Genomic DNA, 17706 nt, shown 5'->3' on the forward strand with positions numbered 1-17706 from the left:
CCTGCGGTCTGTGGCTGTGGCCCACCCACCCCCGCCGCCTCCCCACCCGCCAGGCCCCTGCCTGCAGGGTTCCCTTGGCCAGGAGCACTGTTTCCAGACCCTCACAAGGCCCCTTCCCTCCTTTCGGGCCCCTCCCCTCACACCTGCTGTCCTCTGCCCAGGTGGCTCTCTGCTTGGACCCTGGTTTTTGGGTCTTCCAGGCCCTGATGGTGGCAGAAGCCACAAGGCAGCCTGGGCCAGGCCTGCCTGTGGGAGGGGCTGGTGAGTGGGGGTGAGGCCATCTGCCCTCCCTCTTTGCTCACATTGTCCACCCACTGTGCAAGGAGCCCGGCTCAGGGAAACGCAGACGCAGCCCCCAGGCGGGGCCTTCTGAACAGGTGCTGGTCTGGCACGGGGACAATGCCTGGCGGGTGAGCGGGTGGCTTCCTCTCCAGTGAGGAGGACCCGCAGGAGGGCTGTAGACAGGTGTTGGAGGGAAGGGCGTGGAAAGGACCTTGCGCCCCGCACAGGGCTCTGAGTTGGTGTTTTGGGGCAACGGTGGGTCACGGGGCTGCCTGTCTGGGCTCGGTATGTGAAACGGTCCCATGGACTTCATGGGTGAAGACCCTTGAGATCCCGCCAGGTCTGCAGTCTGGGACACTTGCTCCTGTTCAGTGCAGCCTGTCTCAGGCAGGGCCCCGGCCAGCAGCATCCAGGGTGCCCCACTTGGGTCAGCGGCTCTGGGACGGGGCTGGGCACTCGCTCCCACCAGCCTCGGGGGCTGACATTGGAGGGCCGCTGCTCTGAGCCATCTGAGGCCCTGCTCAGGGACTGCCAGGAGTGAGCCCTGCCCCTAGACACTCACCTCTCCTGCTATGGGGCCTGAGACCACCGTGTGGCCGGAGACCTAAGGCGTGGATGGCCCCCGCCTGGCCACCAGGTGGCAGCATTCGCCTGGCCAGGGGGCCTGGCCTCCACCTGGGCAGGGCGGCCGCCTGCAGCCTCCAGAGGCACCGCACCTGCCGGCCCCACACCCACCCGACCTGCCCACCATCCACGTGCACACCCGGGACCTCCACACACTAAAGGGGACAGACAGGCAGGAAGCTCTCGACTGCACATGTGCACACAGCACAGCCTCACCTATGCGGACACCTGGGGCACTCAGACGCACGCCCACAGACACACAAACCTGCTCAGCCCCGGGGTACACTCAGGTGCCTGCCAGTCCACTCTCACAGCCACAGAAGCGAGTGCTGCAGAGTTCCTGCAGGGTTCCCTGAAGGACAGGTGTTTGAGCTGGGAGCAGAGGACCACTGGGCGTGAGCTTTGCAGGCCCCACAAGGACCTCTGCAGAGGGAGTGGACACTGAGGCCCGGCCTTGTGCACAGCCAGGGCCACTCTCCATACCAGCCCTCCCCCTGGTCACAGTCAGGGCCACCGTCCACACCAACCCTCCCCCTGGGGACCGTGTCTCTCCCACCCAGGATTCTGAGGCCCAGTTCACCCCAAGAGTGCAGAGTCCCTCTGTGGCCAGCACCCCCGATGGGCTGCCCCGAAGCAGCAGGGGGAGGCGGGGAGGCCATGAATATGCAGAGAGCTCCCATAGAAAGCAGCATTATTTCCCAACATCCACGGCTAGATTCCAAGGCCTGACCCCAAAGCCGCTGGGGAGGTGGGGTAGAAGAGAAGTGGGTGCCCTGGGCCAGGCTGAGGAGACAGAGCGAGTGGGCAGCCGTGGAGGAGACGCAGGCAGGGGAGCACGTGCCAGGTGCCTGCCCCTGGGTCTCAGCCTGTGGGGTGAGGAAGCGGAGGGAGGGTAGGAGGGTGCCAGTGGTGAGCGGCAGGCCCGGCTTCATCCCCTCACCCCGCCACACAGAGAGGAGGTGTGCAGGGCAGGGTCGGGGGTTCCGCGGGATGGGGGCACACCCTCCTCAGGGAACAGATGCAGGGACGGTTTACCGGGAAACTCATTATTGAAAGCAGGCTCTCCAACATGCTCCTACACCTTGAAGCATCTGGTCTCCTAAGAAGACATGTGGATGGCCGGGCTCACACAGTGGGAAGAGGAGGATGGAGAGGGTCGGCCCCAGGGAAGGGGCTGTGTCCTGGTGACTGTGTGGATGGCCTGGTAACTGTGTGGATAGCTCGGTGACTGTGTGGATGGCCGGGCTCACACAGTGGGAAGAGGAGGATGGAGAGGGTCAGCCCCGGGGAAGGGGCTGTGTCCCGGTAACTGTGTGGATGGCTGATGTGGCGATTCCTTGAAGCGCCTCTGAGGTGATGGGACTTGGAGGCCCTGGAGCCCGTGGGGAGCTCAGTCCTGCCCACGTGCCACGTATGGGCCACAGAGATGCAGCTGAAGCTGGGGGCAAAGACAGCAAGCAAGTCATACCAGGTTCCAGCTGGGAAGCAGCAGGAGGCAGTCCCCACTTCTGGGTAAATCGCAGCCCTGGGACAGCCACACGGAGGCCCAGGGGTGTCTGTCTTTCCAGGTCTGCCCTGGCCTGGCTCCCAAGGCCACGGCCCCTTTCCCCAATGCAGTGTCTGTCTCACTAACCAGCTGGCGTGGCCTTGAGGAGAGGAGGCAGAACTGGTCCTCCCCGAGGCCCGGGGCACGACAGGGAGGTGAACACACTACCCCTTGGCCTGCACTGCCCGAGAGAACCCCAGGGCTGCTTCTGGGCCCAAGGAGGGGGCAGATGTGTTCTGCCAGCACAAGGAGGTACCCAGGAGCAGCAGAGCCCTGAGCTGGGGGCCAGAGGCCTCAGGCTGGTCACCAGCAACCCCCCTCCGGGCCTCAGTTCTTCGATCCATTAAATGGACAAAGTGACCACCAAGACCCTTTCCAGCCCTGGCTCCCAGCAGCTCCCTCAGAGGGTCAATTCCAGGCAAGGAGCTGTGGTTCCCTGCGCCCAGCTGGATTTCACAGATGCAGGCTCAGTTTCCCCTGTCTGTGAAATGGGCTCAGTGAGAGCTCCCAGGACTGTGATGAGAAGTGAGATGGCGTTTGTGAACTGCTGGCCTCGCGCCAGGCAGCGGCGCTCTCTCTGTGAGGAGAGAAGCGCACACCGCGGCTGGCGCCTTCCACACTGACCTGGGCCCCTGTTGCGAGGCTTGCGGAGTCAAAGTCACACGGTGGTGCTTCCTCGCCCCCCAGGGCCTGGCGAGGCTGGGGCCCTGCCTCTCTCTGACTCCATCTCCCACCCTTCCCACCCTTCTGTCTCAGTCATCTCTGGCTGCATGCAAAACCACCCCAGCCTTCAGTGGCTCAGAACAACAATCATGTCTTTTGCTCACAGACCTACAGTTTGGGCAGGGCTGGTTGGGCACAGCTCGTCTGCTGCCCGTGGCATCTGCTGGGGCTGGCGTCTCCAAGTGAGCTTCTACCCAACATGGTGATTGAGTTCCAACATCGAAGGCCCCAAAAGATGAGACCCAGACGCCACCGGACTCTCGAGGACTGGGCTGGGAGCCAAAATGGTGTGGCTCCCTGCACATCCTTCCGGCCAAGCAGTCCCAGAGCCAAAATCCAAGACAGGGCCTGGGTCTCCCCGCCCACGTGGAGGTGTGTCACAGATCCGGGGCCATGTTTTAAAACCATCACCGTTGCCCTCTGGCCACAAATTATTTATATTCCACCCAGATGCAGGGCACACTCCCTCCTCCGAAAGTCTCCCCAAAAGTCTCACTGTGTCTCAGCGTCAGGCTCAGGCCCAGGGCCCCGACATTTAGATAGGGCCAGGCGTGCCTGAGGCCCTCGAGTCATTCCTCCAGTGAAGCATGCCCATGCCTCGGGGTGCAGGGCACGGGACATAGGACAAACGCCACCGATGCCCCTGTCGGGAACTGGGAGGAGACAGGTGGTTCCAAACCCTGGGTCCTGCCCCTGACAGTGACTGCGCTGTTAGCCCAGCTGCCTGGGGCCTGGTTCCACACTGATGTGTCCTCTCCTCGAGGTGGCTGAGTCCACCATTCAGGGACCTCCCGTCGCTCCCCAGCCTGGTGTCCTCTCCTCGAGGAGGCTGAGTCCACCGTTCAGGGACCTCCCGTCGCTCCCCAGCCTGGTGAAGGTCATGGGGTCCCGGGCCTCTTCACACTGTGTTGTCTCCACCTCCTTCCATCTCATCTCATGGCACATCCACCAGAGCAAGGCCCCTTCAACCTTCACGGACAGACCCTTCTCCGTGGCTGCTGTGTGGCCGAGCTCTTCAGATTCCGGAGGCCGATGTCCAGATGAAGCAACAGGGTCTTCCTGGGGCCAGACACGCGGTCTTGCAACCACACCTTGGACCAGCTCCTCACTCTGAGGCCAGGGCTCCCTTGGGGCATCTTTCTCTGATGAGACAGAGTGGAAACCTGCAGCAGTTTTATTTCCAGCCTGGCATATCCACGCTCTCACATACTGCTCCTAAGTTCTGCTTGAAAACCAAACAGGTCTTCCTGCAGTATCGCCAAGGACCAACCACACAGGCCACGGCCGCTTTCAAGGTCCTGCCGGGCCGAGCTTGCTGCGGCGCACAGGTTTCCTGGCTCCTCGTCGTGCCTCAGGTCCTGTGCCAAGAGCTTCCCCGGCGGTGCCAGATGCACGGCCACTGCATCCCGCAGCTGTGCGCAGCCCCCACCTCCACTCACCCGCGTTCGTCTGCACCATCCACGCCCGTGTCACTAACAGCCCCCAAGCTGGTATCTGAAAACAGAAGGGCTGACGACAGGCCAAGCTTCCACAGGTCGGCTGGGCAGCCTTTCTTCTGGCCTCACCTGGGCTCATTCTGGCAGCTGCCACCCACCAGCGGGTCAGCAGGGGCAGGGCGGCACGCCCCCTGCCTCCAGGCAGTTTTTCATCTTCAAGGCCCCAGGTCAGGCGTCCTCAGGAAGCCGTGCACACACCTGCTCCGTGAGCCTCTGCTTGCCTCCAATTTGCTGGAGCTCCACTGACCGAAGTGGGTCACAGGGCCACGGGGTCAGGCCCAAGGTGGACAGAGACGGGCGAACTGAGCTGCAGCCCAAAGCCTGCCTCGGCCACGCGCTGGCTCTGCCCTCCTCCCGAAACCCTCCCCAAGCATTACAGGGTCTCCCCTAGACACCTGGTCAGATGGCAACTCCCACCCCACCTGATTTATAGCACATGGGAGCCCCTGTCGTCCGCTGTCCACTCACTGCTGTTGGCCACCACCTCCACCTGGCACAGTCCATCACACACAGTGACGAATTGTGTGTGTTCACTGCCTAATCTCAGTACCTGGGTTGGGAGCTCCAGACATATTTGTGGATGGAAAGAAGGAAAGGAGGCTGGGTGCAGTGGCTCACGCCTGTAATCCCAGCACTTGGGAGGTGAGCTGATCACCTGAGGTCAGTAGTTCAAGACCAGCCTGTCCAACAAGGTGAAACCCTGTCTACTAAAAATACAAAAAGTAGCTGGACATGGTGGCAGGTGCCTGTAATCCCAGCTACTTGGGAGGCTGAGGCAGGGAGAATTACTTAAACCCAGGAGGTGGAGGTTGCAGTGAGCCGAGATCGCACCATTGCACTCCAGCCTGGGGGGCGGAGTGAGACTCCTGAAGGAGGAGGAGGAGGAGGGAAGGAAGGAAGGAAAGGAGGGAGAGGAGAGAGAGAGGAAGGAAGCGAGTCCTATCTGTGATGTACGTGACCCACACTCTCAGAGATTAAGAAATGTCCAGATAAGATTTCCTGTCTGCACTGGTATCACCTTGCCCCACCGGATAAATGGGACGGATGGGCAGTTGTGTGAAAAGGTCACTCCCGGCTGATATCCAAGGACGGTCTCCAGGCAGAAGCCTGGCCATTGGCTCTTGGAGGGCAAAGCTTGTGAGACCCACAGGAGAGGGGCTTGTCCAGTGTGGTCCCGGGCCAAGCCCGCTTTCTGCTGTCCTTGGATGTCTGATAGATCAGATGGGTCCCTGGCTGAGGGTGGGACTGCCGGAGCCGCGTCTCCAAAGCCAGAGTCAGCTCCAGTGACGACAGGGCCACAGCAACAGCCCCCGCCCAGGGTGGCCCAGCATCCCAGAGCCGGCCAGACCACCCCCCACGGCGGGTGGCCTCCCGATTCCTAACTTAATTTATTTTGACATCTTTGCTGCCGCCTGACCTCCTTATGGAGTCACGTGGTGTTTAAAACTCATTATCCCCCCACTGAAACAGGAAGTTAATTAAACCCTTCACAGAGCCAGCGTTGACAAATGTCAGAATGGGCCCCTGGCACGGCTGCCCGGCGGCGCCAAGGCCTGGGGATGACTGGCAGTGGGGGAAGTGAGTCCTGGCCCAGGCAGGGACCACAGGACAGGTCCTGGGCTCCCTTCCCCTAACTCGGCTGCCCCTGTGCATTTCAGAGCATGCACGTCCCCGGGAGAGCCCTGCTCTGCACTTCCCTGCTTTGCAGCTTCAGGCAAGTGACTTCCCCTCTCTGAACCTCTGTTTACAAATCTGGCAAATGGGAATTCTGACAGCTCCTTCTGCAGAGAGCTGCTGTGAGCAGAGTGTGCTGACGTAGGCAATGTGCAGCCTGGCTCAGAAGGGCCCTCGGCAGTGTCTGCTATGGCTGCTGCTGTAGGAGGGCAGGACTGACTGTGGAAGAGGAGACAGCTAGGCCTGCCCTGCGTGCTGGGACAGAGAGGCCTGAGCCTGCCTGGGGCACTCAGGGGATTCCCTCAGGAGGGGTGGTCAGGCCAGTCTAGGCAACAGAGGGAAGGGTGCACCCAGCAGCCCAATAGCTTGTGCCAAAGGGGACCCCTGGACCCACATAGAGGGAGGCTCCAGGATGAAGGAAGGGCAGAGCCTGAGGCTATCACACATGGCTCTTAGGAGGCCCCACTGGCTTCAGCCTTCCATCAGGGACCAGCCAGGGTTGGGGAGAGTGGGCAAGATGAGGCTGATGAAGGTTTGGAGCAGGGTGGGAGGGGCCTTTCAGAGCCATAAGGAAGTGAAGTCACCGATCCTGGTGATGGGCCAGCTGTGGGGAGTGGTGGGGAGCAGACAGAGGAGTTGGGTACAGCCTGGTTCCGAGGCCCTCACATGGCCTGACCTCCAGGTGCACCAGCCCTGCAGCTGCTGGGGCCCCGGGTCCACCTTCCCCGGCCTCCAGCTTCTGCCCCTGCACCCTCTCTGCCAGAAATGCCCTTCTCTCTCCCATCGCTCTTTTTTGAGCATCCTCCTCATCCTCATCCTTCAAGGTCCAGCTTAAGTTTCTAGAACATTCTGTGGCTCCTTGAGTCACAGCTTAACAGTCGGCCTGGCACATAGGTGGTGCCACAATTAGCCCCTCACCCATCCACAGCTGCTGCCCAGCCCCGGCGGCCCTCTTGGGCTGGGGCAGCTAGGCACTGGCCTGTCAGAGGAGCCAGGTCCACAGCCCATAGCCCACAGGTCGGAGGGAAAGTGGCAGAACCAGGACTCAAACCCAGTTTTCCCAACGTCCCATTCAGGGTGAAGAACATGGGCTCTGGAGTGAGAGTTCCTGGGCTCCCTCCCAGCTCCAGCACTTCCAAGCCGTAGGACCCCGGAAAAGCAGCTGGCCCACTCCAAGCCTCAGTTTCTGCATCTGTAATATGGGGATAACTTGAGCCCCCACCCCAGCCAGTTGTGCAAAGGTGGCACGGACCTGGCACAGCCTGGAAGCACAAAGGCATTGCGGTGCTGGTGATGCTGACACAGGTCCCAGAAAGGGGAGGGGAGGCTGGGAGGTGGGGATCCCTTAGGCCATCTCAGAGTGCCTCCTCCCTGACCTCCAAATGTACAGGGTCAGCAACGCACAGGAGAACCCCCCCACCGCCCCACCCCCTGCTGAAAACCAACCGAGCATCAGGGGCAGGGCTGAGGCAGAGTAAAGGCATAGTAAGGCATATACCCCTCACACCCCTCTACCACAATGGAAGGCTGGACTTCCATGTCCACTGGCCCAGCCCACCCCTGCACACCCTCACTGCTCAAACCCCAAAAATGTCTTCTTTGGGCTGAGGTTGTTTTCGGAGGAGAGGTGGTCTCCAGGCCACTGCCAGACAGCACTTTCTATGTGTTCCAGGCCCTGCTCTCCCTGGGAGCCAGCAGGGGAGAACCCCATGCGGGCTGAATGCAGTTCCAATTTCCCCACCAGTGACTGGATGTGAATCTCAACACACCCCGAGAACACGCAGAGGCAGATGGAAACTAGGGTTCACAATGGGCAGCAGGTGGGGGGCGGAGGTCCCAGGTGGGCTCAGCCTAGACAGTCTCAGCAACCCCACACCCTGTTCCTCTCCCACCTGATCAGGGACCCCTGAAAGCCCCACTTGGATGTCACCTCCTCCAGAAAGCCTTCCCTGATTTCCCCAGGCAGAGATGGCCGCTCCTGCTCTGGGCTCCCCCAGGCCATCATCTAGACAGCATGCCTTGTTTCTCTTCCTCAGTGTATGGCTATCGTCATGACCTCCCTGAGGGTTTAGTGGTGTGTGCAAGGTCCTGCGGCTTTACCACTCAACATCAGCAGGCAGCCTCCCCTCTCGGCCGCAGTTTTCTCATCTGTAATAATGCCTCCCTCCGGGACAGGTAGAGGGACAGCGTGTAGAAGGAACGTGCTACAAAAGCAGCCCTGGCAGGGGTAGGGGGCCTGTGACCGATGCACCACCACAGGGCCTGAGCTGTGAAGGGTACTACACTGGGCTCAACATCCTGCCCTTGATGCCCTGGGGTTTTGGGGTTTTGATCCAGGCGGCACCACATTTTCTTTTTTTTTTTTTTTTTTTTTTTTTGAGACGGAGTCTCGCTCTGTCGCCCAGGCTGGAGTGCACTGGCCGGATCTCAGCTCACTGCAAGCTCCGCCTCCCGGGTTTACGCCATTCTCCTGCCTCAGCCTCCCGAGTAGCTGGGACTACAGGCGCCCGCCACCTCGCCCGGCTAAGTTTTTGTATTTTTTTTAGTAGAGACGGGGTTTCACCGTGTCAGCCAGGATGGTCTCGATCTCCTGACCTCGTGATCCGCCCGTCTCGGCCTCCCAAAGTGCTGGGATTACAGGCTTGAGCCACCGCGCCCGGCCCACATTTTCATATTTTCATTTTGCATAGGGCCTTGCTAGTGACGAGCTAGGGCAGCAGGCTGTGGTCTGGACCTACCGCCGGCCCCCTTCGCTGGCTGCCCTGGGAGTGTCTCTCCATGTTTTCATCTATATACGGGCTCATAGAAATCTCAGCTCAGGCAAAGAAGCATCCAAAATGATCCCATCATCTCCTCCTGCAGCCTAGACAGACATCAGTCATGGATGATCATGGCTATCTCCTGCTGACCTTCAGAATCCACCCCAACACAGATCTCCACCCGTTCCAGCAGCACCAGCCCGGGTGCCACTTGCTGTGCATGGACCCAGCTGAGCTTCAGACCCAGCCCAGGTGCCAGCCCATGGCCACCTCCTCCAGGAACTCCCCTAACTCCCAGGTCCACATACTCTAAATTGGCCTCCTTTTGGGAAGGAGGTGAGGTCCAATGGGAAACCCATACGGGTAGGGGCTCCATCCAGTTGACAAACATTGGGTGGGGTGGGGGCGTGGGCAGAGGTCCTGGGTTGAGTGAACCAATCAGACATGGGCCCCACCCCTTCCAGAGAGCAGCTGTGGGAAGGCTGTGCCCACTGGACCCTGGCAGAGAGCAGGAAGGGCTGGAGGACCCGTATGCCCCTGGGCAGCTCTCTTGGCCTCCTGGTCGCAGTGTTCCTGTCTGTCTATGGTGGTGGAGCAGGGGAGAGGGGGCGCGGCGTGTATCCAGTGACGTACCCTTGTCTTTCCTACCCACTCACCACTCTCCTGTGCCAGGGAGAGAGACCACTACTCCAGTTCCTTGGAGCCAGGGAATAGGTCACAGGAGTCGGCATGAGATGGGGTCTCAGGAGCTCCCAGCAGGCTGGCAGGTGGTGTGACAGACCTGCTGTGCCATGGTCTCGTCGCCACATGGGAGGGGTCCTTCCTGTCTGCCCCTGGGCCCACTCACCCCCGTTTCTAATGAGTATGGGGATGGGGAAGCAGGCAGCAAGTGCAGGCCGAGAACATTAAAAGGAAATGATACAACTCAGCTGGGAGTGGGGGACACCCCCCAGTGCGTGACCTTGAGCAAGTCCCCGAGCCTCCATCAGGTGGGGCTCTTGGGCGCCATTAACACACCCCAGAGGGCAACAGCCCGGTTCTCCATTTCCAGGCCTGAGCTGACAGCACAGCGCCCACAAATCTCGCTGACCTCTGACTGCCCCGAGAGGGGGCTGTGGCCCGGGCGCTGTGGGCACCTCCTTCGTGGGTCTCCTGCGGGGCGCCCTGGAGAGGCTCGGTGAGGAAAGAGGCCCCAAGGGGCAACGCCCAGGGCTGCCGGCTCCCGCACCCCCTCCTCGATTTCCAGCCTGGTCTGAGCTCACAGGGGAAGACCCGAGATCCCGCTCTCCTGGCTGTCCTGAGGGTGCGGACTAACACCATTTGGGGGCCATGGCAGGTGGCGGACCCCGTGCTGCTTTCACCGCAGTCTGGGACGGAAGCCCCCTTCCCGGCCCGAATCCGCTCCACACCCCAAGTCTGGCCCAAGACAAACGTGGGCGTCAAGGCCTCGGGCTTCCTGAGCCGGTCATCACTGCCCCCACCGCGCACGTGGAGCGGGCGGCGGAGCCCAAGGGTCTGGGAAGGAACCACGGGATGGGGGCGGAGTTACAGGGCGGGGGCGGAGCCTCGGCGTCTCAGGGCCCAACCAGGTCGGGTCAGGTTTGGGGGCGGAGCTGGCACCAAGAGGCGGGGCGCGGGATGCCGTGCCGCGGGGCAGAAGAACAGAACAGAACCGAATAGGTCTCAGAGTCCCAGCCGGGCCTGGGACGTGGCCTCCGGGCAAAGGAGGAGTCGGGGAGGGAGGCTAGAGGTCTCCCCGGGACTGGGGCAGGGCCGAACCAGGAAGGGGCGGGGCATAGAGCGGGGCGGGGCCAGTGCCTTGAAGGCCCAGACGGACAGGGGCGGGGCCGCAGCGCTGGGGGCGGAGACAGCGCCGTGAAGAGCCGGCGGCCTGGGGCGTGGTCGCGGCGCTGGGGGCGGAACCTGAGCGGTGTAGGGCCCAGCAGGCGGAGCGGGGCGGGGCCGGAGCTCGGGGGCGTGGCGGGGCGGGAGGCGCGGCGGCCGACAACGCTCAGGCCCCGCCCCGCCCCGCGCCTCCCGCGCCTCCTGCGCCTCCGGAGCGCCCTCGCAGTGGCCGCCTGCTCCGCCGCTCGCCGCCCGCGGGTTCCATTGAGAAAAGCTGAGCGGCGGCGGCGGCGAGTGCGCGGAAGCGGAGGAGCCGGCACCCGCCCGCCGGGCAGTCCGCGCACCCGCAGCGCAGGACCGTGGCCTCTCAGGCCTCCGCGGCGGCGCCAGCGGCTCCGGGGCTGGACGTGCGGGCTGGGGGCGCGGGCCGGGGCGGCCGCGGAAACCGGGGGCCGGGGGCATGAGCGGCCCCGCGGCCCCGCCGCGCCCCCGCCGCCCGCCGCCGCCCGCCCGGGGCTAGAGGCGGCCGCCGGGAGGGCGCGCGGCGCCGGAGACATGTCCAGGAGGAAACAGAGCAACCCCCGGCAGATCAAGCGTGAGTCAAACTTTGCCCGTCGTCCCCGCCGTCCCCGCCGCGCGCCCGACCCCCGCCGGGGCCCTGCCGCCAGCGCCGCCCCCGCCTGTCCCCGCTCTGCCCCGGGCGCAGGCGACCTTCACCCCGCGCCGCGCCCCCCGCGCTGTGCCAAGCGCGCCGTAATCTAATCTCCGCTGGCGGCCTGGGCCCCCGCGTCTTGGCTTGGGCACCAGGGGGTCCAGCCCAGGAGGGGGCCGCCCGGAGGCCGGGAGGAGGGTGGTTGGGGGCGCGGCCCGGGCAGCGCTTGGCCCCTCGCGGCCTGCCCCTCCCCCGCATCTGCGAGATGGTGCGGCGATAGGGCGGCCCCGATCTGGGCTCAGATAAAGTTTAAAATATTCCATTCTGCAAGTCCCGTCCTGATAAGATCGTTCTGTCGGGACGGGCTGAAATTGTGATCTTATCTCGCGCGGTTGACTCTCCCAGGCTTTGTATCCAGAAGCGGAGAGAGACCTGGGAGGGAGAGGGGACACCCGGGGCCGCGTGGAGATGCCTGGCCAAGTGGCAAGGACCCGCCCGCGCCCACCCCCACCGGTGCCGTCGCAGAGCCGCAGGGCAGGGGAGGGGGGAGCGCGCAGCTGCTGCAGCCTAGGCACTTGGCTCCAGCCCCCCAGACATCTCCACCCCGTGCCCTAGTGCTGGGGTCCTGAACCCAGGCCCTGCCTGCCTGGTGACACCTCCTGGACCCTGCAAATGTCCCAGCCAAGGCGGCATGGGCAACGAATGGTGCCCTCGGATGCCCGCGGGTACCCCCTGGCATCCCAGGGGGCTGCTCTGAGTCAGAGAAGGGCCTCCCAGGACGTAGCCCCAGGCCAGGGTCGCCCCTGCACGCAACCAAGTTTCTTGCTGGTCCGGCTCCCTGCGGGGTCAGAGGTTGCGGCCCCACCGCCACATTGCCAGTGCCCCCACGATGAGAACTGCGCTCTCGGGACCACTGTCTGGCCTGGGCCTCTGGGCTGTGCCAGGAGGGAGCAAGAGCACAGGAAGCTCCCCTCCCCACCCTAGGCCAATAATAACTTTGCGCCTCATGGTTAGGGCCCAGGCACAGGTCTTCCTCCCTGGGGCGCCTCCCCGGAGCCTGACGGGCAGGTCGTCTGAGCCCTGCCAGGAGGCCACGACGGAAACCGGCCCGCTGCCCAGCCGCAGGCGCCCGGGCACTGCCTCCTTTGTCCACACGACCACTGCCACCAGGACCCCTTGCGCGGGGCCTGTGGGAGCTTCCCTACTCAGGAGGTCTCCTGAGGCGGGGGTCACCGGCATGAACCGGTTCCCGTAACCCAACTCCCTCAGTGCAAACGGGACCTGTTTCCCGAAAGTCGCCGTCTATCATGTCAACTCAAGTATTAAAAACCACCCACAGGTCCCGATCCGCGCTTATGCTCTGGTTTCTTTTTCCTTCCTCCCCTGAGCGCCTGTGTTCGGTTCTGGGGTGTGTGTGTGTGTGTGTGTGTGTGTGTGTGTGTGTGTGTGTGTGTGTGTGTGTTTCGCTGTGATGAGAAATGCAGATAGCTCGGGCAGGGAGATCGCAGGTTGGGAACCGATTTCCAGCGCCGATAAGGCAGCCAGCGCCTACGAGAGCCGGTAGCCCAGCCCAGCGGGGCGGGCAGAGCGCGCGCACTTTGGGAACTGGGACCGCGGCGGGTGCACGGTGAGCCCTAGCGGCCCATCCTCGTTGTGGCCTGGGACCGGGGCAGAGGAAGGGCCCGGACGAGGGAGGCGGGGCCGCGGACCCTCCCTGTCGCTCGCGGCCCGGGGCTCCTCCTCACCCTGGCAGATCTCAGCACGTTAAGATGCGAAGGCTGATTGTCACCAAGCGGAGGCGCCCGCCCGCCCTCTGCCAGCGCCTGTGCGTGCCCGCTGCCCTGGCCTCACCTGCGGCCCGGCCGCGAGTGCAGAGCGGAGGGGGCCGAGCGCTTCGGGCCGCCCACCCCCCACCCGCGCCCCCATCAAAGCCCTGGCGCAGCTGCCCGCGCCTCTGTGCGCCTTTTGTTCCGTGCGGAGATAGATGTGCCGCGCTGATAAGGCGCGCAACCGATGGTGGCTGCGATAGGCGCTTCCATTTATTAACTTCAAACGTGGGAGCGGGGGCAGGGCGAGGCGGGAGCGCGGCCTTGGCCGGCCAGATGGCGGAGGCGATAGGCCGGGCCGCCGGCGGGGAGCGCGGGGCCGGGGCAGCTCGGGACCCCCGGCGCCCCCAGCCCGCTGGGCTTTCCTCCCGCCCGAGTCGATGTGAGCTCTGATAAGCGCCTGGCGGGTCGGCCCGATGGCGATTGCCAAGAGCGATAAGGGGCCTTATCTTTGGCCACCAGGCCCGGCCGGGTTGGAGAACAGCGCGGGGGCGTCGCGACCGGGGCGAGTGGGGGCTTGGAACGGGCCTGGTTGGGGCCAGGGAGCCGGCGTCCCTGCGCTGTCTGTCTGGGGGAGTTTTCTCCCCAAACACACTTAATTGCCAAGAAGTTGATCCTCCCCTGTGGCCGGTGGTACAGTCCGTCAAAATGAAAGAAAACTGACTTCGCCTGGCCAGGAGGGGGAAGGGGGAGGACACCCCGCCCCGATTCCTCATAGACGGTACAGAGGTGGGTTTGACACCTCCAGAGGGAGAGAGGCTGTTTCCCCCTTGAATCCTGCTGGCGTTGCTGGTAGTTCCTGGCAGGAACCAAGTGTACACTGCTTGGAGTTTTCTTGAAAAAAAAAAAAAATATCAGGGTGGTTTCCATGGCCCAGGCTGCTTTGGGGGAGGCCAGTGTGCCCTGGTGAGGAGGCACCGCAGACCTGCCTGGGCTGAGCACTGTTTGCCGAGCACTACTGCATACAGGCCCTGGGTCCCAGTGGCAAATGAGAGGGGCAGAGGGGGCAGCCAAGGGGAGCAGGGGGCACGTCCGGTGGTCAGGGACATTTCTTGGAAGGGGGTGACCTTTGGCGTTGTAGGGCTGGCCTCAATTTTCCGCTGCTGTCAGGGGAGCAAGGGCTGAGAGGCGCCTGGGGCTAGGGGGCCAGCATGTGCCAGCAGGTGTGAGTGAGGTCGGGAGTGGTGGAGTCAGGCAGGTCCTTGGCCTCCCGCTCTGAAAAATGGAGTCAAGAATAGGTCCCCAGGGCTGTGGGGGTCCCTGGGTCAGTCTGGAGATATTGAGGGTCTGCAGGGGCATTTTGCAGTGGAAGGGCTCATGGATCCCACAGACCAGACAGAACCCCAGGCTGGCTGGTTAGGGCCTTCCGGAAGGAGCCCGGGTGCGGGGCGGGGCAGGGTGTCCCTGAGCCCCTCCTGTCCCAGCCCAGGCAGCTGCCGCAGCTCAGAGGAAGGTGCTTTTCACACACTCTCAGACTTTGATTAAACAAATTATTGGTAGCCACAGGATGACTAATTCACTCCAAGCTTCAAAGTCACCCACCTGCTCTCCCCAGCAGCCCAACGCCCACCCGTGGGGCTGGCAGTGCCATCTGGCAAGGGCCAGTTCCAGTTCCAGAGAGGGCTGGGCTGGGCCCAGAGGGCGATGGGGTGGTTTCTGTGATGTGTTATGAACATGAGTGGGATGTCTGCACAGAGCCATCCACAGTGGCCTTCCATGCGTGGGAGGCGCCTGGGTGTCGAGGCTCTCAGAGGCCACCTTACCATGCCCACGACCCAGGGTGGTAGCAGAGCATCCAGGAAAGAAGGAGCTTTGGCAGCCTGGCTGATCCTGGTGCCAAACCACGGGAGACAAGTTACTGTGACTTCCATAGCTCTCAGTTTCCCCCTGCTGGAAAAACGGGTATGATAGTGTCTGCCATCCAGGGGCTGCAGGTCCTGCCCTCAGCTTACTTGGTCCTTGGCCCAGTTGCCCCATTGCCAGTCACCACCCTGAGGGAAATGGTGCCTGCAGCTGGCTTGGTGCTTAGGCTGCAAAGCCATCACTGTCATCTCAGAGTCCTGATCCCAGCTACGTTTTTCTCCCTTTCTCTCTTTCTTTTTAGTTAATTTTTTTAAAAAAAAATAGACATGGAGTCTCACTATGTTGCCCAGGCTGGTCTTGAACTCCTGGGTACAAGCTATACTCCCAGCTCAGTCTCCCAAAGCACTGGGGTGCCAGACATGAGGCACCACACCTGCCCTCAAGCCACATTTAGCAGAGGGAATTAGAGATCGGGAGGTACTCTTGAGGCCCCCCACCCCTAAACCTGGATTCCAGCAGGATCTGCCGGACCCCGGAGCCCACGCCGTCACCCAGCTCTGGGCCAGTTGTGGTTTGCCTGCTTTCCTGGGCCTCAGGGAAGGCAGACAGCTCGTGTTTATTTGATGGTAAGAATAATATTCATAACAGCCAATGCTTAAGAGCCCTCTCTGTGCGAGGCTGTGTATTAACTTAAAGCAGGTCCTCTTCTGATCACTATTTTACATCTGGGGAAACTGAAGCACAGAGAAGTTTCTTGCCCAAGCAAGTGATGGAGCCAGAGTTGGAACCCAGGTGGCTGGGCGTGCGCTCCTTAAGGGTGTGTCTGTGAACACCACGATGCCCCCTCTCCATCCTCTGGCTTCTGTCTGCCCCGCCACCTGGGCCTCTCTCAGCCTCAGTCTCCACATCTGTGAAATGGGCCTTTGGGACCAGAGGCCCTCTGAGGTCTTTCCCCAGCCCCTCCCTGGCTGACCCCCAGACGGCCTCCTTCCTAAGACATTACTACACGGAGGGGGAGTCCCCTGGGAGGCTTATCCGGGCCCTCCCTGGGCCTGGGACTGCCGTCAGCCCTGCCAGTCCCTCCCCGGAGGTCACCAGGAACCCAGCGTGGCATCCAGCACCGCTGGGGATTTAAATGGGTCAGTTGGGGAAGAAAGGAGGAGGGAATGTGATGCCATTAATTGTGCCCCTTATCTCCTGTTTCTATGCCAACCAGACGTTCCTGGGCTTGACGGGCTTGTGAATAATACTCCCGCTGGCCTATCTGCCATCGACAGCCTCCTCCTGGAGGCAGCTGTTGCCTGGCCGATTGGTATCGCCAACCCCATGGACCTGGCCCGGCCACACTTGGGGCCCTGGTGGGGCTCCTGCCCACCCGGCCACCATACCCCTGGGTATTCCTGGAGGTACCCAGTGGCTCCTGACCCCATTTCACAGAGGGGGAAACTGAGGCTACAGCCACAGGTCTCCTCTCCACACCTCGTCTGCCACCCTAAACTCAGGCAGGAGTGGCCCAGACTGAAGGGAAGGGGGTTCGAGAACCTGCAGAGGGGGTCGCCTGCGCCCCGCCTGGCTGCGCAATCTTCATGAGTCTCACTGCTCTGGATGCGCTGTCCTTGGTTGTGTCATTAGGAAGCAGATGACCCCATGGGTGAGGGATCAGCCACCTACAAGCTGCAGGCAACGCATGTGGCCTTATGGACCAGGGGAGAGCTGGTGCCCGTCAGGGGTGAGCCCCTCGTTAGGGCCTGTGTGCAAGTCGAGACTTGGGTGGCTCCTCTCTGGCTCCTTTTGGCCCCTGGAATTCGCCTGTATGCAGGCGGCCCCCATGCAGCTCAGTGCTCCTTCGGAGGCCCCATCCACACCTGCCTGATGGCCTTGCCAGCCCGTCCCATCACCCGCTCCCCGCTCAGGCCCGCAAGCTCCCTGAGAGCAGGACTGGGTCAGTCCTGTCCCCACAGAGTGGGCCTGCCGGAACTCTCTGTCAGATAAATGACCAGATGGACGCTCAGCTCAAAATAGACATGGCCTGCTCACACCACAGCTCTGCCACTTACTGGCCATAGAACTATGGGCAAGGCCTGCCCATGTGAGCCTCCGTTTTCCCATCTGCAAAGTGAGTGTAATGATAGTACCTGCCCCCTGAGCATTGTTGTGAGAATGGAAGGAAAACACCTGTTATCCCAGACAGCTGCTACTAACCCTCTCCCCCTCCTCCCCTTCCTCTTCCTCCCCTTCCTCTTCCCCTTCATTCTCCCGCCCGCTCCTCTTCTTCCTCCTCTCCCTCCTCCTCTTTCTACTCCCCCTCCTCTCCCTCCTCCCCAGCAGCCTAATGCCCACCCATGGGACTGGCAGTGCCATCTGGCAAGGGCCTTCCTCCTCCCCCTTCCCCCCTTCCCCTTCCTCCTCCTCCTCCTCTTTGCCTTCCTCCTCCCCCTCCCCCTCCTCCTCCCCTTCTTCCCCTTCATGGTCAATC

At 62.5% G+C, this 17706-nt stretch overlaps 1 protein-coding gene across 1 annotated transcript in view; it reads left to right on the plus strand.

Annotated features, from left to right (window-relative positions):
• The first annotated feature begins 11194 nt into the window (after positions 1–11194).
• ZFPM1 (zinc finger protein, FOG family member 1) overlaps positions 11195–17706 on the plus strand; it is a 76623-nt gene continuing 70111 nt past the window's right edge. Inside the window, exon 1 of the mRNA XM_050773609.1 lies at positions 11195–11544. Within this exon, the coding sequence (XP_050629566.1) occupies positions 11505–11544 (40 nt within the window). The 5' untranslated portion in view covers positions 11195–11504. The remainder of the gene's footprint in view (positions 11545–17706) is intronic.

This window comes from Macaca thibetana, chromosome 20 (assembly GCF_024542745.1).
Source record: "Macaca thibetana thibetana isolate TM-01 chromosome 20, ASM2454274v1, whole genome shotgun sequence".
Taxonomy (NCBI): Eukaryota; Metazoa; Chordata; class Mammalia; order Primates; family Cercopithecidae; genus Macaca; species Macaca thibetana.